Raw genomic sequence first — 19512 nt, 5'->3', positions numbered from 1 at the left:
AATCCTCTTCTTCAGGTAGCATCCTCAATTCTTCAGGGTTGCCAAACCATGGCTTATGCTGTGGTTTTACCAGAGGGGCAGGGCAAGGAGGTAGGATCCAAGTCTACTTCAGCCAGACTAGTGAATCAAACACGCAGCAGTGTTGGCTTTACTCCGAACCAAATACTGGCCACATGGCCAACTGAGCAAACCACCCCCACTCAATACTGAATATATTACTGAAATATTGAATACCTTCCAATGTTGTCCATAAACTAGAATGTTTTTCTTAGCAATGTCCACTCTGTCCCATGCCAATGCCAAACTTAGCTGATCTGAGGCAGAAGTGTTTGTACCTTTGGAAACAAAAACAATTTAAATATTCTGAAATGAAGATTCCTGTAAAGGAAGCTATAATTGCTTAAAAAGAACAAACTACCTTTGAGGAGAGCAGTTAATATTGCCAAGTCAATGTCCTGCTGTTCTTCGGAGTCTGCATCAAAAATTGTAATCTGTGTTCACAAGAGAAAAATGGAACCGTTATTCTTCCACACACACCCTCGCACAAACTTAACTGTTCAGATGAGATATTAAACCAAGGCCTTCAGCTGGACGTTTAATGTGCATGTTTTTCTGAACCACTTGATTTTATTTTTATTTTGATTATCCTCATTTCTTCCCTCTTCTTTTATTACCAATTTGCTGTCTCTCTCCCTGAAAGGCATAGGTTTCATTTTGTATATGGGGGGGGGGCGATTCTCCCAAAAGTGCTGAATTGGTAGGAAGATTGGTCTAGATCACGACTGTTTTTTCAGTGCAACTTTGGACCTGAATCTCCCCACTCTGTGCAATGCAGAGGTCACAATCGTGAATCTCATTAAAAACCCGGGGGGAGCGGGGCCAATTCGCGCCAGAGTCTGACAACTCTGGGACTCTGCGCATGTGCAGTGGCCCCGATCTGCTCAATCGCTGGCCAGACCGGGACCCCCGCAGTGCTGCCCCTCCAACCACCCCCACGGCCCGATCACGGCCCCCACAATAATTCCCGGGCGCGCCCTGACCCTACCCCTGCCCTGGAGCGCCCCGATGTCCAGCCCAACCCCCCCAGCAGTGGCGATTCCCCCACCCCCCTCACCCTGGCAGACCATTCCCCCCCCCCCCCCCACTGACCCCTCCCCCTAGGTTCAGACCCCCCCCCCCCCCGGAAGCAGAACCCCTCCACCCTCAGTCGACCACCCCCCCAGCCCGTCCCAATCACTGGCCTCCCTCCAGCCCAGACCGATCCCCATGCAGAATGGCAGCGGGACCCCCCACCTCCACCCAATCGCCCCCTAGGCCCTGCACACAATAGGCCCCGCCCCCTTGGCACTGCCCAATGCCTGCTAGGCAGTGCCAAGATGCCCCCTGGGCATGAGCACTTTGCCTCTTGGGCAGTGCCAGGGGGCACAGGCTGGCACTGCCAGGGTGCCCATGCCCAGGGGGCACCACTCCCCCACTGCCCGACCTCTGGGGGAGCTCTGATTGCCCCTCTAGCAAGGTCTCCCGCTAGTTCCCCGGACGTGGGCAGCTACTGTAAACCCCACGCGAATGAAGTACCAGGCCCTATCCTGATGCTACTGAGCCCAGCAAGTTCCATGCTGGGCCCGAAATTCACATTTAAACTACGTTTAAAATATATTAAAAACAGATTTAAATTAGTTACCTCTCTTCCCGCCGGTTTCCAGCACAGTCTCAACTGCGCCTGTTCTCTGGCTCTGGGAGATACACATGCGTCGGGAACACATGTATGAATCCCGCGAAATGATTACACGTGATTCTCCCGACCGGACCCGCCAAAAAATTTGCACGTCGCAATGGGAGAATCGTCCCCATGGTTTCAGCACCCAGGTGGTCAATCTGCATGTCAGAGGTTTGTCAGTGTCAGCAGGTTATTTGGCAGCTAAGTAGTCAGCCACTGTCGGGAGCTGTACAGAAAGCAGCTTGACTGACTCATAGCAATGGGAGTAGGTCATTAAGCCTCTCAAACTTACTCTGCCATTCAGTTGGACTATAGCTGATTTGTACTTCAACTCCATTTAACCATCTTTTAAAACATGGCTCTTGGTACCTTACCTGGTAATCTCAGTGTGGAAAATTTCGATTGACCCAGGATTCACAGCATTTTGGAGGAGAGAATTCTACATTTCCATGTCCTACTGTGTGAAAAAGTATTTCCCGATATCGCTTCTGAATGGACCAGCTCTAATTCAGGTCCAAGGTACACAGGTCAGTAAAATGTCATCTCCAAGACAGAAATCCAGTCTCTAGCTCTTAACCTATCCTCATGGCTTCTCCAAACCACCCCTTGCAGGCTGATTACATCCTGGAAGTTGACAGGTGGCTGAGCAACCCCCTCAGACATGACTGCATATTCACAATGAGGGCCTTCATTAGGCTCTGTAGACCCAAGAGCTATAACCATCAGTCATCCTATTGTCTGCTCGCCTCCAGTAGTCCAGACAATATCTACTGAACACCATGTTCACAATCACCGGTGAATTGATGCAGTTGTCCCAATTTCGGCACAAGCCCCAAGATGATAGTAAGGAGAACTTTGTCGGGTTGACAGGGCTGGGTGTGCAATTGTCGTTTCTGTTGCCTTGGTCAATGTTGGGGAGTCCATCCAATTTCATTTCTTTGTAGGCTTTGTAGTGGTCTAATACAACTTCAAAGGGTATTTAAGAGTCCACCACATTGCTATGTGGTCTGGAGTCACATGTAGGCCTGGAGTCACATGTTGGACCTGAGGAGGGCAGATTTTCTTCTCTAAATGGCATTGGTGAAGCAGGTGTGCTTTTACAACAATCAACAATAGTTTTACAGTCACCACGAGATTTGAATTTTCCTACCAAATTTATTAATTGAATTTAAATTCCACCAGCTGCCATGGTGGGATTTGAATCTGTGTCCCCAGAGCATTAACCTGGGCCTCTGGATTTCTAAACCAGTGAGATTACGACTGCACCACATCATTCCTACACTAACTCCTCTGATGGTCAGTACTTTGACGACTGTTAAAATGAAATGTAAAACCATACTTGGTCATGGAGCAAGTCAGAGAACATTCTTTTATAAGAATAGGAGTATACACTTGTCCTAGAAGTAGATACTGACAATGCTTCCAACAACAGGCAAGCATCTTATCCAGATGCAGGCTAGTTGAATGCTTGTTCTACTTGCACAGACCACTGGCAAACCTCTGTCAACCATAGAGCTTTACAAATCTCCTGCAGCCATTATAGAGTTCCTGCAGTTATACGTTAATTCTTTCAGACAACAAGTTTGCACATGCGTAATAATATTTACTGCCTACTCCCAGGGTTGTGGAGTTTACCCTGTGGAACAGCACAGATTCCACAGCCCCAGCCTGAGACATCAGTTTGTCCTTCCCTGAAGTGATTCAACAAAATAAATAGAGTATCAATGCCAAGATGGAAAAATATCCCATTCACTGTTATTGACCTTATATTAATGATTACAAAATGTCTATGTACATGCTCAAGATACTATGAACTGAAGGTTCAATTTAATCCAATTAATCTACTGCAGGTATCATGCAAATAAATGGCCACTCTATTGAGCTGTGTGCATTAGCCGCCATCATCGAGCCTTTGCAAAGACTTTCTATATTTTCACTGCTGATTTGAACATACTCACCGATTCTCTGTGCTCCATACATTCCATAAGAATTTTAAACAAATGATCCGATTGCTTCTGTCCAAAATTAAAGGTCTTCTGGATCCTTAATATTAATTCATCTTCCAAGCCAGGATACAATTTTCTGTGATAAATGAAGCCGTGAATGTCACCATTAATTATCTGAGCAATCATTGAATGTTAAGTCAGAGCTTTATTTTAAAAAAAACTTTTAAACTATCTGCCAGAGGAATCTAATTAAATGCAAGCAGGGTTGAACTCTTAAAACATTATGATCTACATACAAGGGCTAACTGACCATGCGCTTAATGTAATAGCACCTGCCAGCTACACATATCTAGAAATTGTGGGTGTACTCCTCACAGGTACCGACTATAGTGAATAGAGAATTAAAGGCAGTAGGCCCACAATATCCAGATCTGCATGGCTGGCCCATTTGGGGTGCACAAAAATCTACTAGGATAAATAAATTGGCAATTGCCTGTTTCCATGCTGTAAACCTCTATAAACGCAGGCAATTGGGACTAGTTTAGTGATTTAAAAAAAGGGCGGCATGAACAAGTTGGGCCAAAGGGCCTGTTTCCATGCTGTAAACCACCATGACTCTATGACTCTAATTGTTACAGTGCATAAAACAGTACTTCACTTTTGACCTAGAGTCAAACAGGCAAAGGTTATTTAATCCCCAGATAGCCAGGGAAATAAAACCAGAGGACATCAAACAAAGGGAAGACACAGAAAGCACAAACTTGGCTAACCATTCAACCGAAGAAGCTTGCAGCACAGAAGGAGACCATTCAACTCATCATACATTTGCTGACTCTTTGTCAGAGCAATCCTAAACTAATCCCAATTCCCTGCTCACTCTCCAAGACCCCTGTATCATTCTATACTCAAATCTTCATGCAATATTTGCCTTTTAATAATGTAGCAATCTTTTTTTAAATTTTTACTCCATTCTTAGAGTTACTAAGACGATGTGTGGAGCAGACTGGGCAAACTCTTAATCCATCTCCTTGCTTGCTCCAAAAACAATTCAAATTGAATCCAATTCATAGTTCCCACAAGAGGGACATACAAGATCCAAGCTGACAAGAAAAGGCAGTGCACCTGAAGCTGGGTTTGATCTGACACTAGACTCAGCCAAAAGGCTGAGAAGCACACTCCTGCCAGGTGATCATAGTTTCACCCCTGCCGGGTAAGTATAGCAATCGCATCCTCCACCAAGCCCCTATGAAAATTATTCCCTCACCTTACATGCTGTAAAATAACATTCTTCCAACCTTTCTTCTCACTCTTTAAGGTCAGAGGGCAGAACTGTCTGGTCACGCCAGTGGTGGGCGGGAATAGAAAATTCAGAGTGAGGCCAAAAGTTGGATTCCCACCAGTGCGAAAATGAGTCGAAATTTTACCCTTGCCACTTTTGTGTTGGTCAGCTTTCCCAATGTTAGGAATGCTACTGGCATGCATCAGTATGTCATGAATACTCATCAGAAACACAAGTCACTGGAATCACGTTCCTCCTCCAAATGACATACCACGCCAGCGGAAAATTAGACCGGTCTAAATCATGACCGCTGTCTGCCCTCACTTTTCTTGTGACTTTGAGGTGAGTGCAAAAGCCAACCTACAATAGCTCTGCACTGGTTCCTCAGAGATGCCAGTGATAGCTCACACTGGTGGGGGTGTATAGTGGGGCTACTCACTGTGGCTGCCTGGAGTGTTGAGCTGGGTTGCTCACCGTGGTTGCTGTGCAATTCTGGGAGTTAGCATTGTGCGCTGTGAGTCTCTGGCGGTGCCGCACAGAGGCTGGGGGGAATGATGGAAATATGAGACTGAGGGGGGCTTGGGAGAATTGGAGTCAGGCAGAACAACAGCAAGCAGAGGGAAGATTGGGAGTGGGAAAGCTGGAGCCCAACATGGAACAATAGAATGCGGACACAGAAGGTGGTGGATGGGACTCGATTTACAAGGAGTGGGGATAAAAGCAGAGTTCAAAAGTGAGGCACAAGCAGGAAGTGCTGCATAAAGACTCATGAGTGGGGTGGGGGAAGGCTTGCACAAGATAGGTTGCACAGACTCACAGAGTCGGACAAGAAGAGAAATGGTCTTGTGATCACTCATTGAAGAGTCAGAGATCTGAATGAAAGACAATCATAGTCCCTGGACTCTGTGGGTCATGCTACTCGGGTATGCATGACACACATACCATTTTCCCACTCCAGGGAGGGGCAAGGCCTGTGTGCTCATTGAGAATCTTGCATAGCTTAGTGTGAAGGTGTGGTCATAGTCTCACCATGGGTGGTGAGTGGGGTGTCTGGCTCATACTGGGCTGCAGGTGGGACAGACAGGGGAGCCATCTGCAGTCTGTAAATGGGGAAAATGCAATAAATGAGGGATACTCAAAACTCTCCTTGGGGGGCCACCATTGCATGTGACCGTGCACATAACCTCAAGATGGGGAGGAGTGAGGTCTACATGGGGCATGGGGACATCAACAGTGATGGGTTCAGGGCGAAAAACTGGAATGTCCACTACAATGACAACGGGATCCAGAGTTACTGGGGGAGGCTGGAGAATCCAGAGGGAGGGAGTTCTACCTACACACCGTGAGGTTCCAAGAAGATGACAGGGTTAGCTAATCTCAAAGTAAAAGTGCAACACCACTATCTTGAGAGCCTAAAGTTATGGCGTAGTTTAAAATCAAAACCGAAAAATAATCTGCAAGGGAGGAAGCTGGGGCAGCGTGGGAGGAGCCCACAGCTGCACTCAAGAGCCCTAACAGAGGGCACCCTCACACTGTCTACAGTGACAACATAGACATGAAGTCTGAGAGAATGAAACTCAAGAAGAGTTCATTGAGAAGGTGCAATTAGAGCCACTGACATTTGGAGTTCTTTATTGTAAGACATTGGGAGTCATTGAGTTCACAATGAAATTGATCAATCTGAGCATTAACAGAGAAAAGTGTGAGAATGGAAGATGTGGCCCAGCAACACCAAGCACAGCTTCAAGAAGAGGCCCAGCCTGAGGACTGTGTCAGCAAGACACAAAGGATGAGGATTTCTGACCCATCCCCCTGAGACAACTTGTGCAACCATGAATCCACTGAAGACTCCATTCCTATCTGGAGATGAGTGAGTGGCAATGCCGTATGTTTCTGTTCTTGTTAAGAGATGTGATGGATTATTACTGCCACACTGTGTGAGAGGAGCTAATGCTGCATGGACTGGGAGGACATCCCCTGCCAATGCTCCCGAAGCTCACTGCCATGCTCCAGTTTTTGCCAGCGGGTCGTTTCAGGGATCCACATAGGATTTATGTGGCATCTCTCAGTCCTCGGCAGATAAGTTGGAAGTTCTAGATGCCTTCCACAATAAGGCCTGTCATTTTGAAAAGTTCACACTAGATGAAGATAGCCAGACTGCCACATTCCTGGGTTTCACTGCAATCTCTGGGTTCCCTAGCGTACAGAGTGCAATCAGTTGCACACATGTGGCTTTGAGAATTCCTTGCAGCAGTTCCTGATGTTCATTAACAAGAAATGGCTCCATTCACTGAATATTCAGCTGGTGTGTAACCATCAGAAGCACATTATGCACATTTGTGCCAGGTACCCTGGGTGTTCCCATAAGTCATACATCCTGAGGCATTCCCAGGTGCCTCAGATATTCGAAGGGCTGTGGTGCTTATTGGGTTGGCTGCTTGGTGATAAGGGCTACCACTGAAACAATGGTTCACATACTAGTGCATCATCCCCAAAGTGCCTTAGAGGAAAGATACAATGTGGCACATAGTTTGACAAGATCTATCATAGAGTAGACTATTGGCATCCTGATGAGGTGCTTCCGATACTTGGATTGTTCAGGTGGAGTTCTGCAATACGGCCCAAAGAGGGTGTCCTGCATCATTGTGGTGTGTTGCACAACTTGGCGTTTCAAAGGGGAGATCAACTGCCAAAGGGAGATATGGAGGAGGCTGAGAACTTCTTAAACAATGAAATCCGGGAAGGACAGGAACCTGAAGAGGGCAATGATGGGAAGCTGCCACATGAGGATGCAATTGAAGCCACAAGATACGGAAGACCAGCCCATGACATACAGCCACAAGGTTTCAGGAAGAGTAAACTGCAGGCAAGGGTACCCAAGTGCATTTCTTCTGTCCTTAGTGGCATGTCAGTGATCTGAAAGGCTATTACAACCACTAACATCAAGAACAAGGCCTTAGACTTCAAACTCTCACCAGGCCCTAATCTTTGGAGAGGTCAGCAGCCAAAGCTAGATGGAGCCACTCTGGGAAGTGAAAGGCAGCACAACAGTACAAAGTCTGAGTCAAATGGACTTGATGGTGTTATGACTTCCTGAACGAGACACTTTGTGCTACCCAGGGATGCAGATATAGCTGGAGAGACCAACATGGCTCGTGCTTTGGTACAAACAATGAACTATGTAATGACAAGGCAACATGAGTGATAGCTCTCTAAAACAATTGAACATGCATAACTCCATGGTGTTTTTGAATGAATATCTCTTCCTAATGCAATTTCTAATGATTTTCACGAAACAGATTGACACATCTCTCTGAGATCAGACAAGGAGCGAGTAACTAACATGAGTCAGCTAGACATCACATAAATGTAAGGCTCACAATGGGAGGTGATTGTGGAATGGGAGCCTGGGTCACCCTTGCAATAAGAGGCCACATAGATGCGTATGCATAATGCATTCAAATGACAAGACCATTGTCTGGAACAGCGAATGTACTTACGAAGATGCATGATAGATATGAGAGAACACCCATGACCCAAAAGTGATATCAATATTTCTTAAATCTTTCTAACCCTATCGTACATCTTGGTGCATCCCCGGTATCCACAGCAGAAGTGACGGAGGCCTGCTCACTACCACGCCCTATTCCCTCTGACTTTCACAGAAATCATAGAAACCCTACAGTACAGAAAGAGGCCATTCGGCCCATCGAGTCTGCACCGACCACCATCCCACCCAGGCCCTACCCCCATATCTCTACATATTTTACCCGCTAATCACTCTAATCTACGCATCCCAAGGCACTAAGGGGCAATTTTAGCATGGCCAATCAACCTAACCCACACATCTTTGGACTGTGGGAGGAAACCGGAGCACCCGGAGGAAACCCACGCAGACACAAGGAGAATGTGCAAACTCCACGCAGACAGTGACCCAAGCCGGAAATCGAACCCCAGGTCCCTGGAGCTGTGAAGCAGCAGTGCTAACCACTGTGCTACCGTGCCGCCCATTCTCTGGCCATTCTCTGAAAGGGTTGAGGCCTGGAGGGCTCTGGCCTTCTTTGGCTCTCCCACAGCGAGACATGTGCACCCTCCTCAGCCTGGGCAGCTGAAGGTGATGGGGTCATAGGCAGAGGGGATTAGGATGCCTGTGCACCCAGAGCAACCCGAGTGGGTGGCCCCAGCTGCTCCCTGTGGGTACACAAGGGCCCCTGCCTGACCCCTGGAGGAGAACGGGCACCTGGCTTGGAATTTTACCAAAATCTGTCCGAGTGTCAGGTTCAGACTGAAAACTGGTATGTATCTCTCCAGATGCACAGCTGAATTTTCAGCCCAGATTTTCTGGCACTCAGTGCACAGAAAATTTGGGGGAATGGTTTTGATCTCTGTCCTTTCCTGCCAACTCAGTGGCATCCTCCTTGAATTTTGAGATCTCCTGAGCCGTCCCTCCTCCAGTCTGGGATCGCTCCATCTTGTTGTGGGCAAGCTTGGCCTGCATGAAGACATAGCTGGGATATGTTCAGATCAGGAGGGATGAAGCAGAGGTTGGGATGCATACATGCCTAGTGTGTTTGCTGAGCCCTCCTTTACTAATAGCTGATAATGGTATTAGGTGAGTTGCTGGTGAATCGGGTTTAAATGCTGATAGCTCCCTTGTTAGTATTGTGTGAGAACCCTGAGCTGTGTAACACTTTGAGTGCATTAAGCCATTATGACAGTGAAGGATGACTTACCCTGGTGGTGCGGATGAGATCATTCATCCTCTTCCTGTACTGGATGGCATTTCTCTGGCAGTTGCCATGGAGCTGGCTTCGTTCACTGCCTGCCTCCCAGAACGGCAAGGTGAGGTTGGTGGACCTCTTGGATCCATCCTGGGGAAAAAGATCCCCCAGTGCTTGTGACCACAATTAAAGCCTCCAGGGAGCCATGGCCAAACCTTGGCATATTCTTCTTGTTCCTTGGGGGTCATCTCCAAAACTTCCCACCACATAGCCCAGGCGGCATTTAAGTATGATGCCAGGAACTTCAATCCCTTGAGGTGATGGTGGGCAGATGAATCAATGCCCACCCCACCACGTGATTCAGGAAACAGCTCATCTATACATAATTAATGAGACTTCAAGCAGGAGTGTGAGAACCCAACCCGTCGATCAGTGGGAAACTCACTGCTAATCCTGTCCATGACCGCACTTGGAGTGGAATTTTCCCATCCCACGCACTATGGGGATCATAGCGGGTGGGACACGGACCATGCAAAGGTCCGTTGACCTCGGGCAAAAATTTCCAGCCTTGGAGCAAGCGTGGCCTGAAAATCGCACCCTGAGGGGGTGATCTTACCAGTGTGCCCCTCCAACCGATGGGTGAGCCAGTAAGACCACGCGAGAGCCGAGAAATCAGGTTCACGCCCAATTTCTCACCTCTTGTGATCTTGCCAGCACTAAATATCTGGTGAGGTCAGCCTTGCATCCATTTCCGAAATAAGGCCGAAAAAGTTATTCAAATATATTTACAACCTGTTTTACATTGATTTAATGAGCCCGGGACGCTGTTCTCCAGGCTCACTTGCCTCTGTGACCTTCCCAGTAAAGGTCTCCCCAGCAAAAATCACAGCTGGTCCCCAGCAGTAGAGGCCAGTCACGATGACATTGTCAGTAGAACCAGAGGCCATTGAGGCCCACACGGGAGGTCGGGGACAAAGGGGGATGTCCCTTGAGCGGTGCCAGACTTGCAGTGCCAGCTTGACACCCTGGCACAGGGACAGTCCGGAAGTGGCCGGTCGGTGGGGGGCTGTGGGGGTGGGGGGGGGGGGGGGGTAGGCACTGCACAGGGATCAGTGTGAGGAGGGAGAGGAGACCTGCTGCCATTCTGCATTGGGATTAGTGGGGGGAGTGAGGGGGACGATTGGACCTGGCCATGGGGGCTGTCGGGTGCCAATCGTGAGTGGTCGATCGCGGGGGAGGGGTATCATGCGGCCAATCAGGGGAGTGGAGGGAGGAAGGATTGTTGTTAGGCCACAGGCCCTTACGGTAGCTGGGGGAAGGTTGCTGTACTTTAGGCTGGGAGGATGGCCGAAGGCAACAAAGACTACATGACAGGTCTCTGCTAATAGAGACCCATGCATGCGCAATGGCGCACTCTGCTGCTCTCAGCCAGCATTCAGGTGACTTATGCCCCACCCCCCCCTCCCCCTACAGGCAAGGAACTGTTTCTGCTATTTTTTCATGCACTGAGTGGATAAGGTAGTAGATTTGAACTTGCCTAAAAAATAGATGTGAAACTCTCCCCTTTTCCCGCCTGTCTTGGACTGACTACCTCCATGGATATTTTTGGTAAGATTGCTCCCTTAGTCTCCAGAGCAGAAAATTCCACCCATAATTTTAACTTGATGATCCCTCATCGTTGACTCCACAATCTGAAGAAATTGACTTCACCTATTCATTTCATAAAAACTTACGTAATTTTCAAAATTTTATAAGTAAACTCCTCCTATCCTTCCCAGTTCCCATAAAGATAATTCCTGTACTGCTAGTTCCTACATTATCTTCAAAAAGGAGGGATGTTATGATCTGACTGCACTGTCTAAAAGGGTGATGGAAAAAAAGAAAATCTGCATTTATGCACAACAACACCTTTCACAACCTCAGCACGACCTCAGGCACTTTACAGCCAACAAAGTACTTTTTGAAGTCGGGAGGTGGATCCTCAAGGGATTGAAGTGTAATGTAGGAAACACATCAGGAAATTTATGTGCAACAATCACCCACAAACAGCTCTGGGATAATGACAAGATGATCTGTTTTTGTGACACTGCTTAAGGGGTAAATAAAGATCAGGAATCCAGGGATAACCCCCCCTGCTCATAAAGAACAAAGAACAAAGAAAGTTACTGCACAGGAACAGGCCCTTCTGTTACTGCACAGAATCAGCCTGTATCGGCCATGCTGCCTGACTTAACTAAACCCCTTAGCCTTCCGGGGACCATATCCCTCTATTCCCATCCCATTCATGTACTTCTCAAGACGCCCCTTAAAAGTCACTACCGTATCTGCTTCCACTACCTCCCCCGCAATGAATTCCAGGCATCCACTACTCTCTGTGTAAAGAATCTGCCTCGTACATCTCCTTTAAACCTTGCCCCTTGCACCTTAAACCTATACCCCCTAGTAATTGACTCTTCCACTCTGGGAAAAAGCTTCTGACTATCCACTCTGTCCAGGCCTCTCATAATCTTGTAGACTTCTATCAGGTCTCCCCTCAACCTCCGTCGCTCCAGTGAGAACAAACCAAGTTTCTCCAATCTCTCCTCATAGCTAACGCCTTCCATACCAGGCAACCTCTTGCTAAATCTTTTCTGTACCCTCTCCAAAGCCTCCACATCCTTCTGGTAGTGTGGTGACCAGAATTGAACACTATATTCCAAGTGCGGCCTAACTAAGGTCCTATAAAGCTGCAACATGACTTGCCAATTTTTAAACTCAATGCCCCGGCCAATGAAGACAAGCATGCCTTATGCCTTCTTGACTACCTTCTCCACTGCATTGCCAATTTCAGTGACCTGTGTACCTGTACACCCAGATCCCTTTGCCTATCAATACTCTTAAGGGTTCTGCCATTTACTGTATATTTCCTATCTGTATTACACCTTCCAAAATGCATTACCTCACATTTGTCCGGATTAAACTCCATCTGCCATCTCTCCGCCCCAAGTCTCCAACTGATCTATATCCTGCTGTATCTTCTGATGGTCCTCATCGCTATCCGCAAATCCACCAACCTTTGTGTTGTCCACAAACTTACTAATCAATCCAGTTACATTTTCCTCCAAATCATTTATATGTATTCCAAACAGCAAAGTTCCCAACACTGATCCCTGAGGAACACCATTTGTCACAGCCCTCCATTCAGAAACACACCCTTCCACTGCTACCCTCTGTCTTCTTTGACCGAGCCAATTTTGTATCCACCTTGCTCGCTCACCTCTGATCCCATCTTCAAAATAGTATCTTTTTACACACACATTATAAAACCGACAGGTCCTCCATTTACCATCTCATCCTAAGTTGCATTTTCCTTCACTGCTCCAAGCACCCGTTCAAGAATGTTTTATATCCTGCTTTTGTACCAGGTATTTGCCTCTCCTTAGGATGTCACCTGGCCCCATTTCACATCCCCGCCCCTCCCACTACACACACAGGCACACAAAAACCCACACAATTTAAGCACTGCAACATGAAGATAATCATGACCATGAAAAATCCCATCCCAGATATCCAACTAATACATCTTGCATGTATCTTTTCTGCGCATTCTCAACTTTAAAACTAGCGTTAAAAAAGAAGTAAATTCATAGTCAAATAGTGTCTCTATATAGAAAATAAAGGCCACTGATTTTCATGATAAAATGGACAAATCATATGAAATTCAATACCCAAAGCAATGGTAAAATTTGCAGAATACCATATTAATAAAATGAGTTTAACCTATTCAATCACAGCAAATTACTGGCCCTAATATTAACCACTAATAGCATAAACAACGATGTTGTTTGAATACAAAGTCCCGGCGGGATTCTCCTGCCATGCTCGTCTGAAAACCGGAGATTCCCACCCGACTTCAATGGACCTTTACATGGTCCGCACCCCCCCATCCACTAGAATTCCAGTGGCGGGTGGGATGGGAGAATTCCGGCCCCCATGTATCCTGAAACTTACTATATATTGATACATGAAAGAACAAATGAGCAAGGAACATACCCACCATCTGCAGTGTGTTTATGAGTAAAAGACAGGAGATCAGCTGCCCTGCCTGTTCCCTCACACACAACAACAGGTATAGGGGGAACATCCCTTACATATTCCCACACCGTCAGGATAACATTGGGTCCACCTTCAATCACCAGTCCCACTACAGGGACACCTTGGCCCATCCCTATATTGGGAAAAAAGGAAAAGATGAATTGCATTAAAATATCTTACAAGGCTGTTAACATTGAAAGAAAACATTTACTAAAATGTTGGGACCTAGGGAGACATTCTTGTCGGGGAGTTGTCTGCCTGTACTTACGAGTATGGATTTTCTGAAGTGCAATATATTTTTCCAGCTTCCTTCTCAGCTTCATTTCACTCCCATATTTGCCAACAGTCCCATCATCTACTAGGATGAAATGTGAATGCTTGCTATTTAAACTGGTCAGCTTGCTCAAGGGATTGCCAAGTATCTGATAGGGACACACTCCCTAGGGAAAAACATTATACACAACCTGCTTAAAATCATTATCAAAACTTTAGTACTTTACTGCATATAAATAGTTCAAAATTGAGATAATATTTTTCAACACATATCAATACTGCCGAATTATATTGGATGTAGCTATGATGTTAGTATGTAGGGATACCTGAATGTACGTTAATAAAACATTACTTTGGAGCACTCCCCACTAAACAATGCCATGCTGCAAGTATTTTAAATACATCCACAGGATCTCACTCAATAGCATCCCAATGTTGTTGAAACTTTGGTGTAGAGCAGTCTATAATGCTGCCTGTTCACAAAATCAAAACCTCAAAATGCAGTGTGGTAGATGCTGGGACACTTTTAAAACTGATTTTCAAGTTTAGTAATCAATCTTCGCACTGATTGTGGTTATGCTGCAGTCAGTGTGAACCTGAAATAGAGTGAGTCTACATACTGCAGATGGTTCCACAATACCTGCACAAGCTGGGTGCAAAATATTTCACCGAAACTTCAGATATATTGGGAGCTGGGGTTCCTGCAATGGCGCAGTTATCTTTAGCACAATTTGCCTGCAATCAGCCAAACCAGCACAAGATTGGGGAATTTTAAAGGCAAGTTATATCCAGTGGTTTCTGCAGTCCAAAGATATGCAGGTTAGGTGGATTGGCCATGCTAAATTGCCCCTTAGTGTCGGGGCACTAACTTAGGGTGAATGCATTGTGTTATGGGGATAGGGCCTGGGCAGGATTGTAGGGATTCCCCTATAAAGGTTATGGGGAAAAAGCAGAATTAGGCTATTGAGTTGAATGATCAGCCATGATCGTAGTAAATGGTGGAGCATGCTCGAAGGGCCAAATGGCCTCCTCCTGCTCCCATCTTCTATGTTTCTATATTTCTATGTAGTCAGTGCAGACTTGATGGGCTGAATGGCCTTCTTCTGCACTGTAGCGATCCTATGATTCCATGAATCTTTTGCACTGCTTTAAAGAACATTGTGCTCGGAGCTATCCTTGCCCACAATATTGGCCAGACTCACTCAAACTAATCATGATGGTGAGTTTCCACTATCTGCATCAGTTTACAGCCCTTTGACAAAGTTCCTAAAATTAAATTATTTTTTGGGGTGCAAGGACATCCTTCAAAAGGTTTTTTAATTTTTAAGTTATGGCTGATCTATCGTCTAACTCCATATAGCTGCCTTTGGTCCAATATTTTATCCAATTGTTAAAAAAAATCGTTGATTATTGTGATTTTAATTTGGCCTTATTGTCTTTTTCCCCACATTGCTGCTGAATGCTGCATTTTATCCTGCCTAAATGCATGAGCATGGTGGGCTGATATTAGCATGATTGTTCATGGCGTACCATAGGGGATCCCTATTATTCGTCGTTTATATAAACGACATTGATGAATATGTGGGGGGTATGGTTAGTGAGTTTGCGGATCACACAAAGATTGATTGGGTTGTGAACGGTGAGGCGAAGTGTCTTGGGCTACAGGAAAATGTAGACAGAATGGTCAAATGGGCAGATGGAATTTAACCCTGAAAAGTGTGAGGTGATACACTTTGGAAGGAGTAATTTAACAAGAAAGTACTCAATGAATGGCAGGACACTAGGAAATGCTGTGTAACAAAGCGACCTTGGTGAGTTTGTCCACAGATCTCTGAAAGCAGAAGGGCATGTTAGTAGGGTGGTGAAAAAGGCAGATCAATCGAGGCATAGATTACAAAAGCAGGACGTTGTATAGAACTTTGGTGAGGCCACAGCTAGAGTACTGTGTGCCGTTCTGGTCGCCACATTATAGGAAGGATGTGATTGCACTGGAGGGGGTGCAGAGGAGATTCACCAGGATGTTGCCTGGGATGGAATGTTTAAGTTATGAAGAAAGGTTGGATAGACTTGGGTTGTTTTTGTTGGAGCAGAGAAGATGAGGGGCGACCTGACCGATGTGTAGAAGATTATGTGAGACATAGACAGAGTGGATAAGGAGTGGCTGTTCCCCTTAGTTGAAGGGTCAGTCATGAGTGAATATAGGTTTAAGGTGAGAGGCAGGAGGTTTGGGGGGGATATGAGGAACATCTTTTTTACTCAGAGGGTGGTGATGGTCTGGAATGCATTGCTTGGGAGGGTGATAGAGGCGGGTTGCCTCACATCCTTTAAAAAGTATCTGGATGAGCACTTGGCACATCATCACATTCAGGGCTATGGGCCAAGTGCTGCCTGATGGGATTAGATGGGAACTCAATGGACTGAAGGGCCTCTTCTGCACTGTATGATTCTATGAAAATCAATTGAAATGGTGGGCTACTAGACCCTGGGAGAAACATCTATTTTTGTGTAGTGAAGCATTTATCTCAATTCACTTAGACAGGCAGCCTCACAAGAGACTACACTACTAGTGTAGCTCGTACAGCAGTTCTTCATTGATATCATTGAAGAATGTCAGGTAAGCCAAGTAGATTGTGATGCATGTATTGTCTGTTCCAGAGAACTGAGGAAGTCTGCATAACGCGACCAGAGGTAACGCCACACAAACAAATTTCTCCCCCTCTCATTAAAATGCTTATTTTTGTGATACACATTTTTCAGCTACATGAATGAACTGTACTATGTTGATGTTTTTAAATATATCAAAGAGAATATTTTAGTAAAAATTTAAATTTTCAAAGTTCTTTCTAGAACACTGCCCAGATATGTATGTTTGCGCCGGATTTTAAGATCTGTGATATGTGAATAAGTTTAGGGATAAATTTTAGGAAAAATATTTCTGAAAGCTAGTGCAGTTTTGAACAGAATTTCTACCCAGATAACCAATTGTGCCCAAATGATTTGCTGAAGGCTACCTAGATTATATTGAATCTTACTCTAGCAGTTGCATTAGTTGAGAAAGCGCGCACTCTAGTGTTCTACTTTTATTTCTATACATTTTTAGGTCTATATTTTTGGAGGCAGTGAGTTCAAACATATCAGATTGTATTGATGACAGGTAAATGGGATTATGCATGAAAATTATTCAGGCTTGGGCTGATCAATGGCAAGTGACATTTGTACCACACAAGTGTCAGGCAATGACCATCTCCAGCAAGAGAGTATCTAACCATCTCCCCTTGAAATTGAATTCCATTACCATCGCTAATTCAGGGATTTTCTGGCCCCATTGTGGAGGGAACAACTCCGGGAGATGCTGGAGCCCAGCCAAAAGTCCAGTTACTTTCAGCAGCACTAGACAATCCCAGCGGTGGCAAGTGGGGCCATAAAACCCTGCCCTTAATTATCCACTGACAAATCCTGAGAGTTACCACTGACCAGAAACTGAACTGGGCTAGCCATATAAATATTGTAGCTACAAGAGCAGGTCAGAGGCTGTGAATTTTTCAAGAGATTAGCTCACCTCCTGACTCCCCAACGTCTGTCCACCATCTACGAGGCACAAGTCAGGAGTGTGATGGAATACTCTCCACTTGCCTGGACGAGTGCAGCTCCAACCGCACTCAGGACAAAGCAGCCCACTTGATTGGCACCCTATCCACCAGCTTAAATATCACTCCCTCCACTGTCAACACACAGTGTCAGCAGTGTGTACCATCTACAAGATGAACCACAGGAACTCAACGAGCTTCTTCAAGAGCACCTTCCAAACCCACAACCTCTACCACCTAGAAAGACAAAGGCAGCAGATGCATGGAAACACCACCACCTGCAAGTTCCCCTCCAAGCCACACACCACAAACTATATACCATCCTGACGTGCAACTATATCATCGTTTCTTCACTGTCACTGGGTCAAAATTTTGGAACTTTTCCTAACAGCACTCTGGGTGTACCTACACAACACGGACAGCAGTGGTTCAAGAAGACGGCAATAAATAGGCATTAAATATTGACCTTGTCAGCAATGCCCACATCCTGTGAATTATTTTTTTTTAAACTAGCACTATTTTATCATCAGATAGAATGGCTTGGTCAGTCAGGCACAGGTTACTTACATCTTGCCCAATCAAATCTCGGTGATTTTCTATGACTCCCCAGGGTGTAATTCCTATTATGCAGATCTTTCGTAAATACGGGGAAGTGTGATCTCTTACTGCATCCCCAACATGTCTAGAAGTTCCTATTTTAAAAATCACAACATTCATTGTTAATTATCCTGTAACTGGAGAGAGAAAAAGAACACAGGTGTTGAATTTAATTTAATTATTTGACCAGATAGCAACTTGCAAAGCTGCATCCCTGACATAATCAGGGCCATGCCCAGGAAGAGCACAAGCCTAATTAGCGTATTTTATAATAATTTTGAATATCATTATGAGGCTTAATGCTGCAACATCTGCCCTCAACATCCCACCCCAGCTGGCGGGAAGTCACGTTGGAATGAATCACTACTCATTTTCATAAACAAAAACAGTCATGACAACCATGCTGGGGGCACACAGGTAAGTATAGCCCCTGGGTGGTGAGGGATATGGCCAGGTAGCGCCCTAGCAATGCCAATCTGGCAGTGGATGGGTAGGAAAAGAGTGCCTCAAAGCCTGGAGGGGAATGCTTGAGTGGGCACACCCGGATGCCTGGGGTGGATGTCAGAGGGGGGAATGCAGGAATGTTCTGATGCTTGCCTGGTGGTGGGGGGTGGGGAGGGGGGGTTAGGGTTAGGGATGTTTGTAGGGGAGGTTCATTCTCCACTTCAATATTGGGGGTGGGTAGGGTGGGTCTCCATAGGTCAGGAGTGGTGGGGGGTGGGTGGATGGCGCTCTGATCTCTGTGGAGTCAGTCTTGCCAGCTCTATCAGGTGCCACGCCACCAGACTGACATCGCAAAGCACACTCTGAGATTCTTTGTGCACTGAGCGCCAGAAAATCTGAAGTGTCTGAACCTGGCACTGACAGATTTTGGGTCAATTCCGCCCATGATGAACCCCTGGCCAAGTTCAGGGCACGAAGGGTACAGGGTGACCTTACCATCTGGAGGCCAATCATTCCCCTAAGTGGCCAATTAAGGCCGTCATCCTGCTGCCCGCCGCTGGTATTCAATCACTGGCAGATGGAGGATACACGATTCCGGGAGCTTGCCGGCGGCCTACCGGGAGTGGGGTGGAAGTGTGTCCCCCTCATTGACAGCCACTCTGGCCAGAATTTTACCATCCCACCCACCACGGGAATTGTAGAAGGCGGGACACGGACCACGCAAAGATCTGTTGACCTCGAGGGGGATTTTTCGGTTTTGGGGCGAGCACGGCCAGAACATCCTGCCCTCTGTGTCCAATTGAGAGACCCAGCATTGGGAAAAGGGAAAGGCTGCCGAAAACCACTGAATCACCCTTGTTTTCTCCAATTGGCC

The 19512-nt window shown here is 46.2% G+C and overlaps 1 protein-coding gene across 1 annotated transcript in view; it reads right to left on the bottom strand.

Moving 5' to 3' along the window:
• The window catches only part of trpm6 (transient receptor potential cation channel, subfamily M, member 6), a 159811-nt gene that overhangs the window by 102312 nt on the left and 37987 nt on the right, over positions 1-19512 (bottom strand). The window contains exons 6-11 of the mRNA XM_078213871.1: positions 18161-18289; positions 14006-14173; positions 13696-13870; positions 3676-3799; positions 419-491; positions 235-335 (exon numbers count right to left, since the gene is read on the bottom strand). Of these exons, the coding sequence (XP_078069997.1) occupies positions 235-335; positions 419-491; positions 3676-3799; positions 13696-13870; positions 14006-14173; positions 18161-18289 (770 nt within the window). The remainder of the gene's footprint in view (positions 1-234; positions 336-418; positions 492-3675; positions 3800-13695; positions 13871-14005; positions 14174-18160; positions 18290-19512) is intronic.

Source organism: Mustelus asterias, chromosome 6 (genome assembly GCF_964213995.1).
Source record: "Mustelus asterias chromosome 6, sMusAst1.hap1.1, whole genome shotgun sequence".
NCBI classification, from domain to species: Eukaryota; Metazoa; Chordata; class Chondrichthyes; order Carcharhiniformes; family Triakidae; genus Mustelus; species Mustelus asterias.
Note: the sequence above shows the minus strand (reverse complement) of the source record. Positions and strands in the feature narration are given on the sequence as shown.